The sequence below is a fragment of the Haliotis cracherodii genome, unplaced genomic scaffold (assembly GCF_022045235.1).
Source record: "Haliotis cracherodii isolate W230 unplaced genomic scaffold, xgHalCrac1.p SCAF_3, whole genome shotgun sequence".
NCBI classification, from domain to species: Eukaryota; Metazoa; Mollusca; class Gastropoda; order Lepetellida; family Haliotidae; genus Haliotis; species Haliotis cracherodii.
Window position 1 is genome coordinate 3,056,738 of NW_027266286.1, and position 25,643 is coordinate 3,082,380.

At 42.0% G+C, this 25,643-nt stretch overlaps 1 protein-coding gene across 1 annotated transcript; it reads right to left on the minus strand.

Annotated features, from left to right (window-relative positions):
* Positions 1–20,036: 20,036 nt before the first annotated feature.
* Positions 20,037–23,165, minus strand: LOC139474879 (gamma-aminobutyric acid type B receptor subunit 2-like). The gene is made up of 2 exons (XM_071258070.1): positions 22,992–23,165; positions 20,037–20,111 (listed from the first exon to the last, which is right to left on the minus strand). The coding sequence occupies exons 1-2, from the start codon at positions 23,163–23,165 to the stop codon at positions 20,037–20,039; spliced, it is 249 nt and encodes an 82-aa protein (XP_071114171.1).
* Positions 23,166–25,643: the final 2,478 nt, after the last annotated feature.

The window sequence follows — 25,643 nt, forward strand, 5'->3', positions numbered from 1 at the left end:
CTTCACAGAGACGGGTGGTAGAATTGGCCCGGTCTTACCAATCGGCTGGTCATGCCAAGCCCTGTGCATAATATTGCGCACACACGTGATTTATATAAATGTATTGTTTTGTCTTGGCCAATATATAACATATTTGAACTCACAAATTATTTATGTAACAAATTGCCTAGAGTCTTATGCCAGAAGGCGTTGTCTAATGGGCCAATCTGGTAATGTTGACCGCTGTATTCTATATGTCTCTAGTTTATTGTTATGGGCAGAACCAGCTTGGCAATCAACTTTGTAGACACATGTAGCTATGCATGTCATATGTGCTGGAGTATAACATCCCTGTATCCCTGGTGTTTGCATGCTGGAGATCCGATGCAATGTAAACACTGCCCTTGTTGGTGCTCGATGATGGGCGGGGAGCAGGGGTGCTGAAATATTTTCCTTTCACCATGTCCCTTCAATTGTCTGGTTCCAATCGTCCAAAAAGAAGACACTTAGAAGTAAATACAGAAACTGATGATGTATCTCAAAATATTGATACCTGGGCTCGATTCCTGGTAATAGAGACCCTTGATAAACAGCCTATCAAACTCAATCCGTTTGCTGTATCGAAAGCCATTTCAGGAATTTGTGGAGAGGTGAAGAACGTGACTCGTCAACGTAATGGTTCCCTTCTGGTTGAATGTCCAAAGAGACAGCAATCTCTCAATCTACTATCTGTCAACTTGTTTGCCAATATTGAGGTTCCAAAACCCTGAACTCTTGCTGTGGCATTGTGCATGACTGGACCCGTTGTCCGTCTGACATGTCAGAGCAGGAGATTGTTGCGGAATTAGGAAAGCAAGGTGTAACTGCCGTTAAAAGGTTTACCAGGAAGCAAGATGGAGATGTTGTTCAAACAAACACCTATCTGGTTACCTTTTCCAGAACTACACTTTCTACAACAATCAAAGCTGGCTACATGAATATTGGAGTGGAGGTGTATGTCCCCTTCCCCCTCCCCCCCCCCCCCCCCCCCCCCCCCCCCCATGGCATCCATGAGTCACAATAAAAGTACATCTACATCATCGTCTGACACTGATATTCAGCCTACGAGCGAGCCTGCAAAGCAACCTGCCCGTCAACCTGCTAGTCAGTCTGCACGTCATGCTACAAGTCAGTCTACACGCCAGCCTGAACAAAGTACCGAACATGCAACTGTTCCAAAAAAGGAAAGGAAAATACAAAACAAAAAACAAAATCGAAGAAGCACCTCTCCTCCTAAGGTACCTCTTACTTACTCGTTTGGACCTCTGGATGTGAAGGTGACCCTGTCTTCAGAAGACAGAGGTAGAAATCCTTCCTCCTCACGATCACGTGAGAGGTCACCTATTGAGCCACCGTGACTCAATCAAATAACCTAATCCAATGGAATTGCAGAGGACTTAGAAATAATTTTAATGACATTCAATTATTGATACAGGATGTTAAACCGTCTGCTTTATGTCTAAAGGAGACATACCTTAAAATTACAGATAAATTTTATATTAGGCAGTATAACTGGCATCATTTATATTCTCCCCAAGCGACAAAGCAATTGGAGGGTCGTCTATTTTGGTGAGACAGGGCGTGATTCACAGCCCTGTTTCTATCAATTCAAATCTTCAAGCTTTTGCTGTTCGTTTAACTTTGAACATTGTCTTTACTCTGTGTTCCTTGTATATTCCTCCATCCACTATGCTTCGACAAACAGATCTCCAAAATCTGTATGATCAGCTACCCAAGCCATGCATCATTGTGGGTGATCTGAATGGACACAACCCTCAATGGGGAAGTACTTGAGGAATTCCTTTCTGATAATAATTTATGTATCTGTAATGATGATTCGAACACCTATTTACATCCTGCCACTGGAACGTACTCAGCACTTGATCTGTCTCTCACAGATTCAAATCTATTTAACGAACTCGAATGGTCGGTCCATGATGACCTCAGCAGAAGCGATCATTTTCCCACCATTCTCAAAACTATGAACCCGAATCCTGATTCCTCCTCAACCAGATGGAATTTTACAAAGGTCAGTTGGTCATAATATGAAATATTGTGTACTGCAAAATTAACCCCTTACAATTTTCAAATATTGAAGATCCGATTCTATTGTTTTCAGATCAGCTCAATGAAATAGCCGATCAAACAATTCCTAAGTCCTCTCCAAATCCTCATATTCGCATACAGTGGTTTACCAGCGAATGCAAACAGGCACGGAAGTGTAGGAAGAAAGTGGAAAAGTACTTCCTATAGTTCATAATTTAGATAAAGTAAAAATTACAAATGCAAAAGCCAGACGGGCTTATAAACAAAATAAGTGTCAATCTTGGAAGAACTATGTCTCCAAAATAAATTCCCGTACTCAAAGGTATGGAAAATGATGCAAAAAATTAAAGGCAAAGGATCAAAGTCTTCTGTTCACCATCTTTTTAAGGAAGGTGATCAGTTATTAACTAATAAATCAGACATTGCCAATAAACTTGGTGAAACATTGGCAAAACATTCGTCATCGTCTAATTATGTCCCTGAATTCATAAAATATCAGAAACAACAGGAAAAGAAAAATGTTAATTTTAACTCTGATAACGGGGACGACTATAATGAATTGTTTTCCTTCCACGAGCTACATACTGCCCAAGGGCATGCTCATGATACAGCGGCTGGTGCCGATAATATTCACTATCAGGCCCTGAAACATTTGCCTATATCATGTCTAGATATATTTGACCAAATATGGACGTCGGGGAATTTTCCTCCTTCGTGGCACAATGCCATTGTAGTCCCTATCCCAAAGCCTGGTTGGGATCATACAGATCCATCAAATTACCGTCCTATATCTTTAACCAGTTGTGTCTGAAAAACCATCGAGCGAATGGTAAATAATAGATTAGTTTGGTTCTTAGAAACCAATAATCTACTGACAAATATTCAATGTGGTTCTCGCAAAAATCGAAGTACTATTGATCAATTAGTATGATTGGAATCGTTTGTGAAAAATGCTATTGTTAACAAACAACATGCAGTGTCAATAATTTTCGATCTTGAGAAAACTTACGACACTACCTGGAAGCATGGCATTTTAAAAGATTTACACGAGAGGCCGCTTACCACATTTTATATCACAGTTTTTAGCCGACAGGCAATTTCAAGTCCGAGTGGGTTCAACCCTGTTTGACCATTATAATCAGGAGCAGGGTGTCCCACAAGGAAGTATTTTGTCTGTTACTTTATTTAGTATTAGAATCAATAGTCACTTTTCGTAGATGATTTTAATATATCTTGTCGTGGTAAAAATATGCACACTATTGAGAGACAGTTACAATTATGCCTCAATAAAATTCAGAAATGGTGACTAGAGAATGGGTTTAAGTTCTCTAAAGTCAAAACAAACTGTATCCATTTTTGCCTCAAATATAAACCGCATAAGGACCCTGAACCTTTATTGGCTGGTTTTCCTATTGAAGTTGTTAAGGAAGCCACGTTCCTGGGTATTATTTTTGATAATCATTTAACATTTTTACCTCATATAAAATATCTGAAGTCTAAATGTCTGAAGGCAATTGACCTGTTGAAAGTCGTTTCTCATTCAAGATGGGGAGGGGATCAGACAACCCTCCTACATTGAAATCGTTCTCTCATCCGTTCCAAACTCGATTATGGCTCCATCATTTATGGTGGGGCCTGTAAAAGCAACTTACAATTATTAGATTCAGTACATCATCAAGTCCTGAGTCTTGAAGCCTTTTGAACATCACCAGTCTATAGCTTATATGTAGAGCCCTATGAGCAATCTCTAAAACAACGTCGAATCAGACTTTCGTTACAATATGTGACTAAATTGTACTCAAATCCTTCGAATCCAGCATATGAGTGTGTGTTTAATTCCATGTATGCCAAATTATTTCAATCAAAACCAAAACTTGTTCCACCTTTAGGGTTCCGAATTAAGCCACACATTATCCAAGCTAATATTGATCTCTCTACTATCTCACCGTACCGGTGATTATCTACACCTCCCTGGCAACTAGTTAAACCAGAGGTAGACCTAACACTAACTACCCTAAAAATATCTGACACAAACCCATTGGTATATCAACAAGAATATGCCCAATTAAGGTCCACATATGATTCTCATCGTCCTATTTTACCGATGGTTCCAAGGATGGTGGCAAAGTTTCAAGTGCCACTATCATTGGATCTAAACTGGTGTCTTCGAGAATCCCAGTTAATAGTTCTATTTTCACAGCTGAGGCCAATGCTATTCTTATAGCATTGGACTGTGTTCAAAACCAATCATCTCAACATCTTCATCATCTTTTCTGTTTCCTTGTCATGTGATACTGCTGCAAAGGCAGCACTCAACAAATCTGTAACGTAATTTCTTTTACCATACAGTGATTACAAGCCAATAGTTAGATGCTACATCAAAGATCTAATGTAAAAGAAGTGGAACACTCAAGTAGGTATAAACAAACTTTGTGCTATAAAACCAACAATAGGGTATACCTACTTGGGTTGCCATTCGAGCCATGACGAAATTGTTTTGCAACGATGTCGTATTTGACACGGCCGATATACCCACGTGTATCTTTTAAAAGGTGAGGATCCCCCGTTCTGTGTACCTTGTTTTGCTTGTCTGTGTTGATGTTTCCCTCCTGTGTTGATGTTTCCCTCCTGTGTTGATGTTTCCCTCCTGTGTTGATGTTTCCCTCCTGTGTTGATGTTTCCCTCCTGTGTTGATGTTTCCCTCCTGTGTTGATGTTTCCCTCCTGTGTTGATGTTTCCCCTCCTGTGTTGATGTTTCCCTCCTGTGTTGATGTTTCCCTCCTGTGTTGATGTTTCCCTCCTGTGTTGATGTTTCCCTCCTGTGTTGATGTTTCCCTCCTGTGTTGATGTTTCCCTCCTGTGTTGATGTTTCCCTCCTGTGTTGATGTTTCCCTCATAAGGGACAACTATTATCATTCAACATCAGTAAAGGATCTTTTTAAAATATCAGTGCTCATTTGATTCTCAGTTTTTTAAAAGAAATACAGTTATTTGATAAATTTTGAATTGTCTTAGAATAGTGGGATATTCTTGTCAACTGAGATGTATGAAGGCGATGCCACTCAGGGGGTTAAAGTAGTGTAGAATTATTGTCCCCCTGACAGTGGCACGTGAGTCCATCTATATTGAAGAAATTGATAACAACTAATGTTTTAATTCCTTGATTGTGTTTTGATTTTTTAATTTTAGTAAATATTTCGTTCAACCACTCGTGACCAAAGTGATGGCATAAATCCTGCTGGGAATCATGCAGGAAGCAAAAGCACTGTAAGTCCCCATGATCCCCAGTTAGGTGGCCTAGCTTTGGTTGCCAGTGGTCTCTAGCCTGGTTTTATTTTCTAATAACTAATATACCGAAAACGTCTTTGTTTTAATATTGCTCAGGTAAGTTTTATGTCTACTCTGTGATAATTACCTTACTTTTTTACTGTCCTTTGTCGACAGGATTTTTATTATAATAAACTTGTTCTCATCGAGATATGGCTGCAATATTGCCGATGCGATGTAAAATCATAACTCACTCACTCATATAGCTGGAATATTGCTGAGTGCAGCGTTAAACAACAAACAATACTTAACACTTGATTCCCCATTTACTTGAACCGCTACATACCACCTCGCCTTTTCTTGACAAATACATGACACCTCCGGTGAACCCTTCTAAACTCCTCCCCTTGAACCGCTTCATACCACCTCGCCTTTTCTTGACAAATACATGACACCTTCTTGTGAACCCTTCTAAACTCCTCCCCTTGAACCGCTACATACCACCTCGCCTTTTCTTGACAAATACATGACACCTCCTGTGAACCCTTCTAAACTCCTCCCCTTGAATCGCTGCTCGACACGCTCCTTTCAGCCTCTATATTAAACCTTCTTCTTTAAACGAAAGACTACTCGGCGCCCCCTAATAAACTGTGACATAAAACGTCCCCTAGGATAGCTACAGCACACCTTCCCTAGTATTTTTACATATACTTCGCCTTGGACTCCAATTTAATACTTTCTCTTGAAACTCTACTTAACATGCTCCCTTGAAACCCCACTTAACTCCTCCCATTTATCCTCACATAACACAACAACTTGAACCGCCCGGAAACTTTCCCTTGAACCGCTATAACACGTCCCTTTGTACCGCCCCGACACTTCACCATGAACCGCTATAACACTCCCTTTGAACCTCTTCATAACACCTCCCCTTGAACCTCTAAACCACTTCCCCTGAAAAGCTACATAACACTTACCCTTGAACCGATACATAACACTTGCCCTTGAACCGCTAAAGCACTTCCCTTGAACCGCTACATAACACCTCCCCTTGACCCTCTACATAACACCTCCCCTTGAACCTTTACATAACACCTCCCCTTGACCCTCTACATAACACCTCCACTTGAACCTCTAAACCACTTCCCTTGAACCGCTACATAACATTCCCCTTGAACCTGTAAACCCCTTCCCTTGAACTGCTACATAACACCTCCCCTTGAACCTGTAAACCCCTTCCCTTGAACTGCTACATAACACCTCCTTGAACCTGTAAACCCCTTCCCTTGAACCGCTACATAACACCTCCCCTTGAACCTGTAAACCACTTCCCTTGAACATCTACATAACATTTCCCTTGGACCTGTAAACCACTTCCCTTGAACCTCTACATAACACTCCCCTCGAGCCTCCACGAATACATCCCCTCGAAACTATACTTAGTCTTCCCCGACCAAACTGCTAGCGACACAAGGCGGGTGCACCAATATGGATTCATTCTCACGCTTGCATAACTGTTTCTACATATTTCAGCCACGCGACAGCGTATTGACGCAAATGATCACCGTGCCGTGCAATCGATGGCATATATCCGTCCCCAGTGACTGATGAAGTCAATCACAGCTTCGTGACAACGCGTAAGGTAACACAATCACACTAATTACCGGGGATGTATGGACTGAGTATTTGTCATATGAACACCTAGTGTCACCACAATTGGTGAGTCATTCAGAAACACACTAATGAGAAAGTCGGATTCGTACAAAGAACTATGCTTTTTGTGGAGATTTCTGAACATACCGGGGGCACGGCTGGCCCAGTCGTCTAAGGCGCCGCGATTTGCTGTGTAGAGTTGCAACCCTTGGGCACGCCAGAAACCTATGATTGTGGGTTCGAATCCCGGTTCGCCCCGTTTTTGTTTGTCAGCACCATACCCGTGCTCGTGAGTTTCACCGAAGTGGTAAACGTCTGAGACCTGCATCACTTCGGGCTTTCCTCCCACATTAAGCTGACACGCCGCGATATGATTGGAATATTGTTAAAATTTGCGTTTAACCCAACTCACTCACTCACTCTGAATATACCGTTTTTATTAGTTTCAACAAAATCAGTACTCTCGTTTCACTGGATTTTCTGTTTGATCGATCACTTAATTGTCTGGTTTGTGTACGGGCTGGCGTCGCATGGCAGAAATACTTCTGTGCTGCGTCAGACAATAAAAAGTCACTTTTTTCGCAAATTGTATAAATGGCAGGCGTGATCACCCTTTTCGCGAACACCTGGTGTCATCACTGATTTTCAATGGTCCATCATACCTATTTTGCCTTTTACGCCAAATGGAATTTGTTTCGGCAGAAAATCTAGGCTGGTTATTGTCTTGCAATGACAATTTATATTTATGATTATGGACATAGTTTTTGTCGCTTTATGTTTATGCCTAAGTTCATATTAACATACATATACACGTACATCGTTTTTTCGCTCGACTTTCGCATGGCATTCCTGGCGTGTCAGCAACTACATGACAACGCTATAAACAACTGATACCAAACACCTCCTTAAGAATTCTTCTCTCTCAGAAATCGCTTCAGCTCTCCACCTCCATATTTCGGAAAACTTCTATCTTGGAACCAACTCACTCTACTACAAGTAAAGATGTTTGATCCGGAAACTTGCACAGTCGCACGCTTGTTTTCGGATTTCCGGTTTATTTGTGGTTCTTCTATACTTTATCGATACGAATCGACTGCCCATTCTCTGTGGTGTAGTCATAGCAACTCGAAGAGGCTTGGTAATGATTCAAAGTGACCTTAATTTACTAGAAGCTAGAATAAACTAGCACATTCGAGACTGTGACAAGAATGTTATAAGGTTTGGTGTGTTTTGTGGTAATATCAGAGTTTCAACTGATCGGAATCGACATGATTCTGGTTGACATACCGTTTGTTGCTGGGATCTGGTGCAGTTGGGTAGCGGGAGTTTGATTCCCCACCTGGGTACAATGCGTGAAGTCCTTTTTTGACTTTGAACGAAAAATGTAAAAACGACGACGTAAAACAGTACTCACTCACCCACTGATGTAAGTCTAAGTACACCCGAGCCAGCAAGAGAAGATCTCACGCCCATTCGACTCGTATTTTGTAGCAGATTTGTATTTACTAGCGGAATATAGCCGAGTTGACCTGACTGCTTACCAAGACCAGACCTATTGACAACAGGGCGCATGTTCCTAAAGTACTGTCGGAAATGCTAGAAAACTGCTTTTTGCCTGTTTAAAAAGGGAGATAATTGTTCACAGATTGTTGTTATTGAAATATCGAGTTTACAGGAGACAAATTCGAACGAAAACAGGAAGTTTACATTTATTATAAGTCCAATGATGGCAGTCTGAAACAGACTATAGAAATATGCGCAAGTGACTCCGTTTTAATGATAATAATGTAGTCTTCATAAAACATTTAATCCACACACAAAAATCCTTTTGAGAAAATTGCATCTTCTAAAATGACATAATGACGCTGCGTTTGTTTTGTTAACATTGCTCCCGTGATGCATGTTACATGACACTTGCATAGCCATAACCATGGTACACGATATGGAGTCTGTGTTGGGAAATGTATACAAGTTCTTTACACTTTAGAGAGATAGAGGGAAGCATTTATTAATTTAGATAGTGTGAATTACCGAACTGCCCAAGCTATCGGGTTTCAATTCATACCATCAAGTCTACGGTATGATAAATAAAACAAAACAGGTATAGGGGTGGTCTCAAAAACAAAACTGGGACGTAAAAGGATATTAGACAGTTTTGATACAGGGTGATTAGGCGTATAGTGTACAAGCTTTATGAGCAGAAGGTAACCCTGACTTGTAGTAGAATTTGGGAGGAATTACAGATACAATTAATGTTAACTGCACTAACTATTGTCTTCTAAGAGATGGGATTTCGATACACTGCTCGTGGCGATGACCTAGCACTTTTCAGGGAAAATATTCCATCCTGTCTATGAGGTCACATTATCTCCGGACCATTCATAACTATCACAGTCAGGGCGTCCAGATAATTTACCTTGATGAATCATTCCACTGACTACATGTGGCTATCGGCAGATGGACAAAAAGCACCCATAGACCACCAGGTAAAGGTAATCGTGTCATTGTTTTGCACGCTGATGATATGGGGTTTATTGATGGATGTCTGCTAGTTTTCGAGGCGAAAAAGAAAACTGGTGATTTCCATAAGGACATTATAGGAGGTGATGTGTTCATAGGCTGGGTGGAACTTCAGCTATTGCCCAACGTTTTAAACAACGTCAGTGTCATTGTCATAGATAAGTCCAGTTAATATAACGTCCGGGAATCAGAGTGAGTGAGTGAGTGAGTATGGTTTTACGCCGTTTTTAGCAATATTCCAGCAATATCACGGCGGGGGTCACCAGAAATGGGCTTCACACATTGTACCCATGTCGGGAATCGAACCCGGGTCTTCGGCGTGACGAGCGAACGCTTTAACCACTAGGCTACCCGACCGCCCCTCCGGGAATCAGATACTGTCGCCCAAACCATGAGTCGTCTGAAGACGACCATACAGGAATATATGACATTGTCGACTTCAGACCATTTGAAACGAGCGTTCAACTCATGGAGAAAATTTGGCTGAATCAGAAAGCAGTAAAGTACAAGAGATATGTGCTGGCGGCACGTACGTACAGTTGTCTTACGTACGGCAGTTAGACATTGTGAGCTCAACCCTGTTGTGCCCATCTTGGCTAAGTGTAAAGGTTTCGTAGCAAGACATAACACAACATTCAAAAGTACAGATTCATATAGGCCATCAGAGGAGATAAATGCTACCTCAAGAAATCATCTGTAGAACAACAAATACTTTTGGATTTCAAAACCGCAACCTTCTAATACTTATCCCGTTTCATAGCTCTTACCTATTCTATCATGTTTCCAAGCAAATATAAGGGGCGGTCGGGTAGCCTAGTGGTTAAAGCGTTGGCTCGTCACGCCGAAGACCCGGGTTCGATTCCTGACATGGGTACAATGTGTGAAGCCCATTTCTGGTGTTCCCTGCCGTGATATTGCTGGAATATTGCTAAAAGCGGCGTAAAACCATACTCACTCACTCACTCCAAGCAAATATAATGCAGTTCATATCCTTAATTTCTACCCCATCAACGCACATGTCAATTAAGTACAATAACAGCAATAATTTGAGACCAGCCCCAACTCGGTGAAATTTGCACCTGTGAGAATGCATGGGACGATGTTTGGTCATCGCCTCGGGACAGGTGTTAGATAATTACTTCAGGTTATAGGCCAGTTCATACATGTATGACAACAAACGAATATTTTCTAAGTTGATCATCATTTTACCTGTAAAGTACATTTTAAGGGTAATCACAGTGCCAGTTAGGACAGGCTAGATTAGGGCACTTTGCGTTATTTTGATATATGCTCTTTTTATAGTCCTATGACTCGTATTTATTAAATGAAGCCAGAAAAGCATTTTTCTAGCATTTCCGACGATACTTTAGATTCAAATGCCTCTATAATGAAACAAGCATTATAGTTATATTTTCGCGCAGATAAAATAACAAAAAATATCAATCGTTTCGCAGTTTGATTCCTTTCTCTTAGTTACAGTTGTCAAACATACTTCTGACGACACATTAAAACATGTTTTGGTAACTTCTTGTTACGGTACTATGGTGACCATGGCCAGGGTAAATATCGTCTTGTCTGATTGATCAAATCAATATGTTTAGAAAACTTAATGCACTGGATGGCCCTGAAGTACTAGGCCTTGCCTTGAAGTATCAGGAATTGCCCTGAAGTACCATGCCTTGCCATGAAGTATCAGGAATTGCCCTGAAGTACCAGGCCGTGCCCTGAAGTATTAGGAATTGCCCTGAAGTACCAGGAATTGCCCTGAAGTATCAGGAATTGCCCTGAAGTACCAGGTCTTGTCCTGAAGTATCTGGAATTGCCCTGAAGTACCAGGAATTGCCCTGAAGTACCAGGTCTTGTCCTGAAGTATCATGATTGGCCTGCAGTACCATGCCGTGCCCTGAAGTACCAGATCTTGTCCTAAAGTACCAGGAATTGCCCTGAAGTACCAGGTCTTGTCCTGAAGTATCAGGATTGGCCTACAGTACCATGCCTTGCCCTGAAGTATAAGGAATTACCCTGAAGTACCATGCCTTGCCCTGAAGTATAAGGAATTGCCCTGAAGTACCAGGCCGTGCCCTGAAGTATAAGGAATTACCCTGAAGTACCAGGAATTGCCCTGAAGTACCAGGTCTTGTCCCGAAGTATCAGGATTGGCCTGCAGTACCATGCCTTGCCCTGAAGTATCAGGAATTGCCCTGAAGTACCAGGTCTTGTCCTGAAGCATCAGGAATTGCCCTGAAGTACCAGGTCTTGTCCCGAAGTATCAGGATTGGCCTGCAGTACCATGCCTTGCCCTGAAGTATCAGGAATTGCCCTGAAGTACCAGGCCGTGCCCTGAAGTACCAGGTCTTGTCCTGAAGCATCAGGAATTGCCCTGAAGTACCAGGTCTTGTCCTGAAGTATCAGGATTGGCCTGAAGTATCAGGATTGCCCTGAAGTACCATGGCTTGCCCTGAAGTACCAGATCTTGTCCTGAAGTATCAGGATTGCCCTGAAGTATCATGCCTTGCCCTGAAGTATCAGGATTGGCCTGCAGTACCATGCTGTGCCCTGAAGTACCAGATCTTGTCCTGAAGTATCAGGATTGCCCTGAAGTACCATGCCTTAACCTGAAGTATCAGGATTGCCCTGAAGTACCATGCCTTGCCCTGAAGTACCAGATCTTGTCCTGAAGTATCAGGATTGCCCTGAAGTACCATGCCTTGCCCTGAAGTATCAGGATTGGCCTGCAGTACCATGCCGTGCCCTGAAGTACCAGATCTTGTCCTGAAGTATCAGGATTGCCCTGAAGTACCATGCCTTGCCCTGAAGTATCAGGATTGGCCTGCAGTACCATGCCGTGGCCTGAAGTACCAGATCTTGTCCTGAAGTATCAGGATTGCCCTGAAGTACCATGCCTTGCCCTGAAGTACCAGGCCTTGCCCTGAAGTACCAGGCCGTGCCCTGAAGTACCAGATCTTGTCCTGAAGTATCAGGATTGCCCTGAAGTACCAGGCCTTGCCCTGAAGTATCAGGATTGGCCTGCAGTACCAGGCCGTGCCCTGAAGTACCAGATCTTGTCCTGAAGTGTCAGGATTGCCCTGAAGTACCAGGCCTTGCCCTGAAGTATCAGGAATTGCCCTGAAGTACCAGGCCGTGCCCTGAAGTATCAGGAATAGGCCTGAAGTATCAGGAATTGCCCTGAAGTACCATGCCTTGCTCTGAAGTACCAGCAATTGCCCTGAAGTACCAGGCCTTCCTTGAAGTACCAGGAATTGCCCTGAAGTACAAATAATTGCCCTGAAGTATCAGGAATTGCCCTGAAGTACCAATAATTGCCCTGAGGTACCAATAATTGCCCTGAAGTACCATGAATTATCCTGCATTGCCTGCCGCTTCCTATGCATTACACAGGAGGTCCCAGCTGGTGGGAGTGTCGATCGGGAGGATTCCTCACCTTGGTACAACCTGTGCAGATGTTATTGGTCGGTCCGACCCAAGAGCTTTGTAAAGTCCTCAATCATTCACCGTAACGGTTAGCTTTTGACATAAATATAATTTACGTTTGTCGTTTCGCTTCACGAAATGTGACTCTAGGTCATATATACACACATAGAAAGGTAAATATACGTCTGCAGTGACTGTGAATCTACATTAGAGTTATGTTGGTAAAAGAGTGAATTATATCATTCTTAAAATGAAAAACATGTGATTTTCCGAAATAACACCGAACGTCCAATTCGTTGGAATATTTCTGTTTACGTGTGACGACAAACAGTAAGGCCAAACACAGAGGTGTTATATATCGGAACAATTACCCAATATACCTGTATATGAATTAGTGCATGTCGACCTATAGCCAGGCAGCAAGCCTGACAGTCTCAAGCATGTTTATAACATGTACTTGGAATATCATGACTGAATTGTGGTTTGCGATCAATAATCATTTTCCCAACCTTGAAAGAGAATTGCTTTACAAAATGGCATCAATATTCATTCTGTATATGGCATTAGTGGCACTATGTCATTTGACCGACGTCACAGCGAGGCATGTTCAAAGCGCGTGTTATTAACTGCTGGGGAGAATACACCTGCTGGGTGTTTGTAGACATCTCACCATGCTGTTTATCTATTCGGTGCTAGGGTAACGGCAACATATTTAAGGAGACACCATGTGTTTTATAGCCTGTGTTTCAGATCACACTATCACAGCCAAAGTTAGCCAAGACTCGAACTGCATTTTAGACGTACAGTTTGCTTTGTTCCAATGTGCAGTGTCACAAAGCACAGTTGTGCCCTGAAATATTTTAGTTAAATCACAAGGGCGCTGAATTAAAGACTGTTATTTGAGACGGTTTCCAATCACGGGTTTCTGTGGTCGTTCAGATAGCCTCTCCTTGAAAAACTGAGTCTGGGCCGATTTGATATGGCACTTCACTTGGTTGACACTCATTTCTGTACCGTCCAGCAGTACAGAACCATCAACAAAATCAACACTGACATTGAGATTATGTCCCACATCCTTGGCTCGTTTTAGAAAACTGTGGAATGCCTTGTTTTCATCATGAGTCTTGACATGCTTCACAAGATGATCATCAGACAAATAAATATGTGCGAAAGTGCACAAAACAATTCTATCATGAAGAGACGCCATATTAATCACACCACGCCCTCCCATCATAATTGGTAAAATATAAGCGATTGAGGGAAGAGCGAGGGTGGTGGGATCTTTTGTCTGACATGATTCTTTGTGTGAGGGTGTCAACACCCTGAATTTCTTGTTTCGTCCAGTCAACAACACCAAAAGAATACGAAAGGACGGGCACAGCATAAGTATTTGTAGCTGTGACTTTATTGCGAGGGTTCAACTCTGAACTCCAGATTTTCTTTAGTCTACATTTGTACTCTGTCCGAAGTGTGCCCTTGATATGGGCATTCTGGAGTTTGTCCCTCATCTGCATCCCTAGGTACGTATAGGCCTGACCTTCCACAAGATGGTCAATAACTCCTCCTCCAAGTAAACTAACTGACCCTCCCCTTCAACCAAGTTGAAGAATGTTGCATTTGTCGAGTCCAAAGGACATGCCGATATCATTAGAAAAGGACTCGACAAGCAGAATCTGTTTTTTGAGTGTAGATCCTCCATTGGCAATAAGTTCAAGGTCATCCATGTAAAGGAGGTGAGTAAGGGGTGTTGAGGGTCTATGCTTAGGAGGTCCCGGGTGATAACCTTCCTCTTTGCTGAGCAAAAATCTTTAAGGATTGAGTGACAAACAGAAACGCAAAGGGCTAAAAGAATCGCCCTGAAATATTCCTCTTCTGATAGAAATTGGTTCCGAAGTCACCACCTGCCCCTGCGATTACATCTCAAGTTGAGCTGACAGCAATTCATTAAAGACTTGAGTAAAACAAGTAGTCGCTTGGGGAGGTCAATACATTCCATTGACCTTAAAATCCATTCGTGAGGTATAGCTTTTCTGTAGTCTATCCAACACATTGACAGGCTACGATGGTGAGTTTTAGCTTCTTCAAGGATCATTTTCTGAACTAGTAGTTGATCCTTACAACCCCATCATCCCTTTCTGGCTCCTTTCTGCTCCATGTAAATAATGTCATTGGATGCACAGTATGATGTCTCAATATCTGTAAGACATCCTGTAAATATTTTGTATTGTGTATTCAGAAAAGTAATAGGGCGGAAGTTTTGGGATCAGTCAATACACCTCTGTTTGGGTGTGAAGTATTGTTCGACCTTTGCACAACCAAGGCGGGAATATCCCCTGTATCCACAAGAGAAGTAAAACAGTGAAGTAATGGTGTTTGGACACAAGGAACAGTTTCCAAAACCGGTTTCGAATACCATCAGGTCCTGGCATGGTATTTGTTTTGGACTTTTTAATGACATTTTTCAGGAAATCAGGTATAATGAAACACAACAATGGTGATTTTATTTTTTCGTGCACACAATCATTATATTTCTCTACCCATGGTTCCTCGAGGTTATAGATGCCAGGTATAGACCACAACTGTTTCCAAAACCTTTCACTGGAATTCATGGTGGGTATTTTCTCATCACTGCCATTGGATGTATTTAGTTGCCTGTAAAATTGCTTTTCATTAGATTCAAACAATTTGTTTTGTCTGATGTAATTATTTTTCTTGTCCCACTTCCTTTTTCTTTCTGTCCAAACCTTTAATTTTGCTTTCAAAAATCAAGAATTTGATTAAGAATCTTCTCTTTTGTTGTCTTGTATTTTGTTTTTAAAGTTTTCAAAACTGATTTTTGCCGTTTTGACATTGAATGCCCTAGGAACGTAATTTTAGGCAAAGTTCCATCCAGGATATATCTTTCCTTGTTTTTCTTTGGAAGATTTTGTTTATTTCCCTTTTGTGGTTCATTCTCTTTGGAAACTGTGTGGATTATTATTATTATTATTATTATTATTATTATTGTTATTAATATTATTATTTGTTGTTGTTATTATTATTATGATGATGATGATGATGAACGTATTTGTGTTTCCACCATCTGCTCATCTACCATCGGATGAGTGAGTTCTTTTGAGTGCACAGGGCGAATGTTCTGTACACGAGGTGAGGTGAGGTGAAATTGGGTTTAACGACGCGTCCAAGATTATTGCACTTATATAGCGTTCCATGCCGCAGTTTAACATGAATACCCCACTCAGACACAGTATACTGTCTCCGAGCCGACCAGTCCTTGTTTTAGCCCCTTAATGACGAGCGCCAGACAGGGTAACAAGAAGTTCCTACTTTTAACGTATTTTGGTATGATGCAGGCGGGGATTGAACCCCGGACCTTCCGCTCTCCGAGCGGACGCTCTACCACTAAACTGAGGCGGTCCTGTACATTAGGGGGAGTGACAACACTGTAAAGACCTGTAAATATTGTTGGTCCATATGCCGAACAACAATCCGGTCACCAGCTTTAGACCGCTTGTCCACTCCACGCCCGTATTATCTGGTCCAGGAGACCAGAATACGTCTTAAGCAACCCATGCTTGCCGTTAGAGGCGACTATGCTTGTCGTAAGAGGCGACTACAGGATCGGGCGGTCAAGCTCGCTGACTTGGTTGATGCACGTCATCGTATCTCAATTGCGTGGATCGATATTCACGATATCAATCACTGGACTGTCTGGTCCTGAATCGATTATTTACAGACCGCCGTCATATAGCTGGACTATTGCTGAGTGCGGCGTTAAACAACAATCAAACAAACCTAGTCAAGGATTGAATATAGCAAACGTACAAACAAACGTACAAACAAACGTACAGACAAACACACTTTGTCGTTGAGTTCCTTTTATTGTTATATGGTGGTGCCCATGACCTAGACAATGTTATTTAAAGGTCGTAATGATGCAACTGTTGTATCTCCACAACGTCACTGAGCTTCTTAAACTCCGGTGGGAGTAATAGCATATTCTGCCGTGACATTGAAGAATGCTTCATTCTAAACAGATTAAAATCGAATATCTAATTCTTTTAGAAACATCTAACTTACAAGGTCTTTTCACGGAAACATTGCGCATTAATACTTCGATTTATTCATCGTCAACATGTCGATGTATATAACACTGCAAGTCGATCAGCCACAGAACAGTGTACACTTTCGATATTGAAACACTCACAAGAATAAGTAAACGCACAAATACCACTGTGCCAGGGCCACACAATCGCCGGTCCATGCTCTGCTCAAATTTCAAAACACAAGTCTACCTCCTACCTTGTGGTAATTTGTCGGTGGCAGCATATGACAGAAACGCTCGTAAAATGTCGAGCCCTGATTTTAACAGGAAGTGTAATTGGAGTTACCCCCCTTCGTTGTTGATAAACTTAGAGCACTTCGAAGCCTAGTCCACCTGCGCCTGATCTACGTGTCAAGTGCGGATTGGTTACTTATCTGAAACAGCGATTTCCTGCACGCTTCCAACCCTACTCTGGAGTCAAGAACGGAGCTCGGCCTCTTTTAGACATTTGACAGTGCCAAATTCGTGAGTGGACTGACGTTTTGTTTCATTGCCTGCTACTCATTGCTGCTACCGCCTATTTGCCCCATCGTGTTCCCCTGTGTGGCTGTAAACCTAAAACCGTGTGTTCGAACATTATTTATTGATTGCAAATCAATCTTGTGTGGTCATTTCCTGATTTAACAATTAAGTTCTGTACAAACCGATTTCTGAGTGGAAATCACCTCCTTAAGTTTATGCGGGAAGCCTTGACCATAAAGAAAGATAATGGTTGGACAATCGCCCTATGCCGACGTGTATAAACTACTACTACTACTACTACCATACTCACTCACTCACTCACTCACTCACTACTACTACTACAACAGCTTTTACTACTACTTTTACTTTTACTACTACTGCTACTATTACTACCACTACTACTACAGCTTTTACTATTTCTACTACTACTTTTACTACTGCTACAGCTTTTACTACTACTACTACTACTACATTTGTAAAAAAACTCAGGTCAGAGGATCAGCGTGGGCTTGATTATCGTTCTCAGCGCCATGGGGACCATACAACTGAAGCTCCCTGTGAGGCGCTAGAAATTTAGCATTACATCTCCTCACAGCGGGTACTCACTGCTGGAAGAACAGAGGCACATGTGGGACAATGGCACATGCCTAGGGAGACGCTCATGCTGTATGTGCTTCAGTGTAGGGCACGGCCGAGGCCCTAGAAACTCTCAGTAGCCAAGCAGAGGAACATAACCCATCAAACATTTCTCGCCATCATCAACGTTTCTTGACTACGCCTGATTAGCGAGGGGCCCCAGGTGTACCAGTAGGCTAAGGCGCCGCGATTCGCTGTGCAGAGGTGGGTCCCTTGGGCACGCAAGAAACCTATGGTTGTGGGTTCGAATCCCGGTTCGCCCCGATTATGTTTCTAGGTTTGTCAGCACCATACCCGTGCTCGTGGGTTTCGCCGAAGTGGTAAACGTCTGAGACCTGCATCACTTCGGGCTTTCCTCCCACATTAAGCTGACACGCCGCGATATAACTGGAATACTGTTAAAAGTGGCGTTTAACCCAACTCACTCACTCACCCTGATGAGCGTCCTATGCGCTGTGCCACCACAAACTCGTGATCCATTGGTCAAGAGCCGCCCTTTATGTAAACCACGTGGTTTTTAGTACACTCAACAATGTAATCGTTGTGCCACATAAACATGTATTTACAGTTGAAGTTGATGGCTAAATAAAGTTATAACATTACACAACAATACGCGGTAATTCTAAACACATTTCACATTGTCAACTGATATTTAATACAGATTGTTGCCACTCATTGAGAACCAAAATCCCGCCGCCATTGGCTGCCGAGGGTCGAGTTCAACACCGCAAATGTCGCTGTTCGTTTTCGTAACCTCGAGTGAACAAAATATTCCATTTCTTACTGTAAAGATACGCTTTCATACATTTTGTAGATACGGTAGAACAAAAATGGAATGGCAGTCGGCAGTAACATTCTTTTGAGAACATCATATCTTATACGCTGCAAATTAACATACACTGTATTGGAACGTTAATATACACACTTATGATGGTCAGGCAGAGATCGAGTGAGAGTGATCCTGTAAATGAGTGAGTGAATAAGTGACTGACTGACTCAAAGAGTTAGTGGGAGAGAGCCCAAGTGAGTGAGAGATCTTGTGGCTGAATGAGTGAGTGGGTGAGTGAATGAGTGGCCTAATGTGTGATCTTGAGACCGTGAGTGAGTGAGTGACCATGTACCTGGGAGTGTGTGAGTGAGTGACTGAGTAGCCAGGTGAGTGAGTGAGTGATTTCGTGACTGAGTGACAAAGTGAGTGAGTGACCATGTACATGGGAGTGTGTGAGTGAGTGAGTGAGTGACAAAGTGAGCGAGCGAATGGGTGACAAAGTGAGTGCTCCAGTAAGTGACGAAGTGAGTGACCACTTGAGTTACTGTGTGAACGAGTGAATTTCCTTAAAAAAATATCAAATATATCACTTTAATCGTATTTCCCAAACTTTAATATAATTTTACGATACTCGTAGTCCGCTTCACATCACCCATAAACATTTATCTGAGAAAATGGCAAAAAAAGCGGAGGCATCAACTCTATTAGTCTATTGTTGGGACGTCGGCACAATAAATTGCCAATGACGTCAGAACAACGAACGACGTCGTATTCAATTATTTGCATCAATGCTTTTGCCCCCCCCCCCCCCCTCCCCCCCAACCCCGCAAACAATCAAAACAATGGAACAATCTTCGTTAAACGCCATTCAGCAGGCAGCAAAAGTTATGATGTTCACTGAGAATTACTGAAAATACCCGTACTGTTATGGGTCATATGTCCCAATTCCCTGTGACGTCATCTTAGTATCAGGGATGCTGTTCTCCACAGCGACATGTTCATCATACACAGACTTCTCAATTAACATCCATCCCAACTGTGCCGGGCGTATGGGACTGGGCATCTCTTATGTCACATGAAGAGCAGTCACGTCCACCGTGAGGTTACAACTAAGGGGTATCCACGTCCCTACAAAAGAATAGTCTTCACCACTGGGCGAGATGTTCCTTTCTCTCGGCGTCTCTGACTCCAGTATGCAGTGATCTATAAACACACGACATCACCACTAAGCACAAGAGGCTAACATTTGAATTGTATACAATAATGAATAAATAAATCAGAGTGGAATCCAACAACAGCATCGGCAATCAGAGACGGGTCATAGAAGGAAATTCGGTTTTAGAGAAAGTATTACAAATGAATAACAAATATGAAATAAATATAACCATGAAACAAGAAATATGAGTGAAATATAAATCCTGTGTAACCAGAGATTTATTATGAAATATATGATAGCTACGCGATAAATCGCAAAGAACAATGAAGGACGGCGCGTGGTGTATTACATGATAAAACATTGTTCTACCATGACGTCATTTCTGGAGATTCGGACTTCCGCTCGCACCTTGATGATGTCGTAAATTGGACAACGTTATTTTTGAGAGGGAAGTGTCTATTGAGTTGTTCCTCACAGATGTAGCTGGACAGCGCAGATGAACGCAGTGAACGTATGATCGCATAGTGGAAGAGATGTGACAATCGGTTATTCTGAGAAAACGTACAGATAATCGACGTGAAAATGTACCCCCCCCCCCCCCCCCCCCCCCCCCCAGTTCATAAATTGGACTTGTCCGACATTGCCGCGGTCGGATTCTAATCAGGTCACCGTTACTTAAATACGGGTAGATATTTTTAAAGCGTGTACTTTTTACTAACATCCTGGAAGAGGTTGTACGTAATGTTGATATCTCATATAAGAAAATAAACGACACGTGGTCGTTGTTTATCTACAATAAAACACTGCAGGGAGAATAAACCACTCGGGGCTGCGCTTCTCATGGTTTATTCTCCCAGCAGTGTTTTATTGTACGATAAACAACTCTCACTCGTCGTTTATTTCTTAAATATTTTTTAATTTGACGTTCACACGATATACGGATTTTCCATTAGACGAGAGCTCGGTCACATGACCGCGAAATTGACTTTCATAAGTGTATGAACGACACAATTTGACGTTCATACGTTTTTCACGAGACCTTGTTCTTGAAATGACGTAAACACCGACGGACTACTTCCACATTCCTCGCGAAACCCCTGGGAATTCCCTAGCACGAAAACATACATAAGCATTATTTCTGATCATTTAGAACCTTTAATCTTGGTCTCAGACTTTCATTATACATTGAGAAACGTAAGATAAGCTTGACTGCATGATTGTTCACGAATTTCCTCGCTACGGCCCATCCTAATGAACAAAAAAAAAAAATGCACATCCAAACTATCGTCAGTATCGACTCGATCTGTGTCTAGGCTGACAGTGACCGTCCTCAGCAATCTACGAATTTACCTTGGTGTCTGTTTGACGCATCTTTAATCACCTTTCAAAAATCGGTCAGTTGATCAATGATGACTAACACATGTAACCGCCACATGTTCATTAACAACTTCGGTAATCCTCCCGTCACGTTTATCGTGTCGGCCATTTTGACGTCTTGTACTTGATGTAAATGGATTACGACGCGCTGTCATTGTGACTGGCTTACTGAGGTAGTTCATTACAGACCTTTCTTATCTAATGGGGATATGATTTGAACACATGTGTTGCGTAAGATGTTTCTGAAGAGCAAGTTGTGCATCCATACGCTCATGTCACCTCTCTTTTTGGAGAACTATTTTATTCCGCGATATAGCTGGTTGTTGTTTGGCTGTCAATGTAAATGTTTTTAACATGAAGTCACACGTACTAAATAAAACTGTGGCCTAAAATTGTGGCCTACATCCTTTGAGGTAAGAAATTGTGATAAACAATTATAAGAATTGACTTTCACTTTGTGTGAGGTCATTGGAGTATGAACCTTCATAGAGTGAGGGCCAAACATTGTATGAAAGTCGTCGCAAGCTCCGACGTTCATACAGTTTTGCCCTCACTCTGTAAAAGGTTCCATTCTTAAATAAACAATGTGCTAAAAAATGAGGAGTGAAATGTATTGCCAAAGGCTACATATAATAGTATATATTCGTGAAAAGCCGATTAAACATAGAGCTGATATTTGGCTTATATTGAACCTCTATTATCTTACTGAAACCCCTTGTCATGGTTGCAGCATATTTCATCACTAAATACATTATCAACCTACATTCTTAAATAACAGAAAAATACTTTTGTCTTGTGGAACAATTCGAATCAACATCAAAACATTAAATTGAAAAATGGGAAACATATCTGTCAGCGATTTGATGTTACAGTAAACTACGGTTAAAACGAACACGCTTATAACGAACTGACCGATATAAAGAACCTATTTTTTAGTCCCGGCCATTTGTCGTATATATGCTGTATATATGCTTATAACGAACTACTGTTATAACGAACTAAAAAAAGTGGTCCCTTTGAGGTTGTTATAAACGTAGTTTACTGTACATGTCTTGTGAGACGGATGACGGCATGGCTCGGGGTAACCCTCACTTTGAAGTCGAATGAAATTCAACATACATTACGCACACAAATATACGTCACAGTTCTGAATTCTGTGGGAAATTGCCTGTTTTGCCATTCATTTCTCCGAGTAAATATTCCAAATTTAGATTTCAAAACGTGCTGTAAATATCGCCGTGTGATGATTCAGTAATGTATAAACAATAACGACATTTACGATGTACCTAATTGTCAGAGGTCATTTTCAGTAATTTTGCTTGGCCTAAAATGCCAATGAATGATATGACAGTACACGGAACTTCCCACAGTATTCACAACTGTGACGTGTATCTGTGTGCGTGATGTATTTTGAATTTTATTCGACTTCAAAGTGAGGGTTGAAGTGGAGGGACATATGTGTCCCCCTGGCACCCAGGGGATTAAACAGAACAAAACAATAGTAATGCTGAGAGACAGATGTGTTTACATCCCCAAGTTAGAGTCGTTACCTTGGGAACGAAGATGAGGGTCTGGGTGACGGTGGTGGTGAGAATGGTGATGGTGGACTCCAGGGAGTAATGGATGAGGACCTCCTGGCTGAGGGAGAGGCTCACTACCACCCCCATCACCCCCAGAACCACGGTGTTGTAGATGCAAATGCCGATGTAGCGAGAGTCGTTCATCACCTCCACGCTCACCTGGAACACAAACACAAAAAGGTAAAAAAATAGAAATATAATCTTCTCTTCTGGCCTTAAAAAATCGCTTTTACAAGATGCGATTTTGAGAATCATTGAAATGATTTTAAATGCATCGATAGAGTCAGCAGTGAAAGTAGGATTACAGGAGGTGGCCTCAGAACACATTTTCTCCCCCTAAGTATATGAACCGGAAGGAAAATAGGAAAATATAGTTCCCTGTTTAAATGGGCTGTTCAGCCTGTGCCATTTTTTTTGAGTGAATCTGTGATAGCTTAAATGAAAGATTAGACATTGTAATTGTTGCCAATGTTTTGTTAGCCACAATCTGTGAAGGTATTGATTCCAGCTTCCCATGACTTGACCCCAAGGTGATGGCCGCTCTGTGTGTTTCGGCTCTAAACTTCCGGTGGGCACTGTTGACTGTGATTTCTGCAAAAGCTAGCTGGTGGATCCAGGCCGATACTTTGCGTTTTACGTGACAAATGGCAGGTTGGTCAGTATGCAACAGAACGGCCTACGACCGATAATAATTATGGTGGGCTGTCATGTCACTGTAGATAGCAACGAAGGAAATAACTTGTTGTCTGAGGCCAGGAATTGGAAATAGAATTGTATGGAATCCGGGTCAATATTGCGTTCTCGCATTGTCGTCCTTACAAAAACAAAAGAAAAATGTAAAAATTAACCAAAGCGCGACAATGCTACAGCGGACATTTTGACCATTTGTCGCATTGTCGCCCTTTGAATGATATTTTCTATTTTACCAAAGGGCGACAACGCGACAATGTCCCTTCTAGGATTCCATAGAATTGAGTGACGAGAATGATTTTCGAGCACTGATCCAGTGAGGGGGTAATAATAGCGCTTTGAGCATGCCCCTGCAGAAGTATGCGCAATATGAATGGCCTGTTATGTATGAGTGTAAGATACCACCGACTACAGAGGAGAACAGAGAGGAGACACAAGATACGGTAATTGTTTCCCGACCAACCCTCATCATTGCCGACCCGTGAAGATCCGGGGTAGAATAGGTCTTCAGCAACCAATGCTTGACGTAAAAGGCGACTATGCTTGTCATAGGAGGCGACTAACGGGATCGGGTGGTCAGGCTCGCTGACTTGGTTGATGCACGGTCATCGATCCCAATTGTGTGGATCGATGCTCATGATATCAATCACTGGGTTTTCTGTTCCAGACTCGATTATTTACAGGCTTCCGTCATTGACCTGGAATATTGCTGAGGGGGTGTTTAACAACAAACCAACCAACAAACCAATCATCATTGCCGAACACGAGATGGGTCAATACAATGATCAGGACACATAGGTGTTCACAGGTGTTCACGGAAATATTCAATTCTTTCTCTGAGATCAAATGACTTCAGGTCAGTCAAGTAGTTTATCTTTATGGGTCGTGGATTACTTGTGGCTACCGTTTGGGAGAGATAAACGTTTGATCGTGCTTCGTCAACGGGAGCGAACTTGTGTTCCTAGCCAAAACCTGGACCGGTGACTATCACCAGGAAATGAATGGCGAGGTATTCCTTGAATGGATGGAGCACCAACTCCGCCAAGGCTTGATGAGCTCAGTGTTATTGTCACGGATAACGCTAATTATCACAACCTGCGTGGGGTTCATAACACGACACATGGTAACCTCAGGCCTAAATAGTAATAATGTGGTTTATTTGATATACGTTGGTCATCATTGCATGTATTTCATGGTCACCAAAACAGGACCAAAATAATTTTATTTCTGTATATACTCACTGCCAAAAGAAACGCGAATACCATACATGTTGGTTAATTTATGAAGAATTACTCATATCAAAGACTTATAGAGAATCTCACCCGAGTGTCTTTTGAGATCAAATATACCAACACGAGTTGATAAAAGTGGGAAAACTCCGAGGCTCGCCGATGGTTGTTTTGTGAATAAAATGAGAGTGACAAAAACTTTTTATTATCTTATTTTATTATTAAAAGAAGAAAGATATCTTATTTATGTGTCATACGGTTGTGGTGTGAAATATGATATGGATTACTGTGTTGTTTTAAAACCCTTATTGTGTTTTCATCAGGATTAGACATGGGAGCTTAGACGCATTGTGCACTAAATCCGAACTTAATTGGTTCGTTAGCAAATGTAACACGAGAGCGACATACAAGTCGAGTCAAATTAAACTATTTTCACCCCAATGTCGCTCTGGCGTGCATAAACCGGGTAGAATAGGTCTTCAGCAACCCATGCTTGCCGTAGAAGGCGACTATGCTTGTCGTATGAGGCGACTAACGGGATCGGGTGGTCAGGCTCGCTGACTTGGTTGATGTATGTCATCGTATCCCAATCGCGTAGATCGATGCTCATGATGTCAATCACTGGATTGTCTGGTCCTGACTCGATTATTTACAAACCACCGTAATATAGCTGGAATATTGCTGACTGGGGCGTTAAACAGCT

Coding starts and splice junctions, on each gene's coding strand:
- LOC139474879 (XM_071258070.1), bottom strand. CDS start 23,165: ATGAACGACTCTCGCTACATCGGCATTTGCATCTACAACACCGTGGTT. Junction 20,112..22,991: donor CCCTCATCTTCGTTCCCAAG/GTAACGACTCTA, acceptor GTGTGTTTATAG/ATCACTGCATACTGGAGTCA.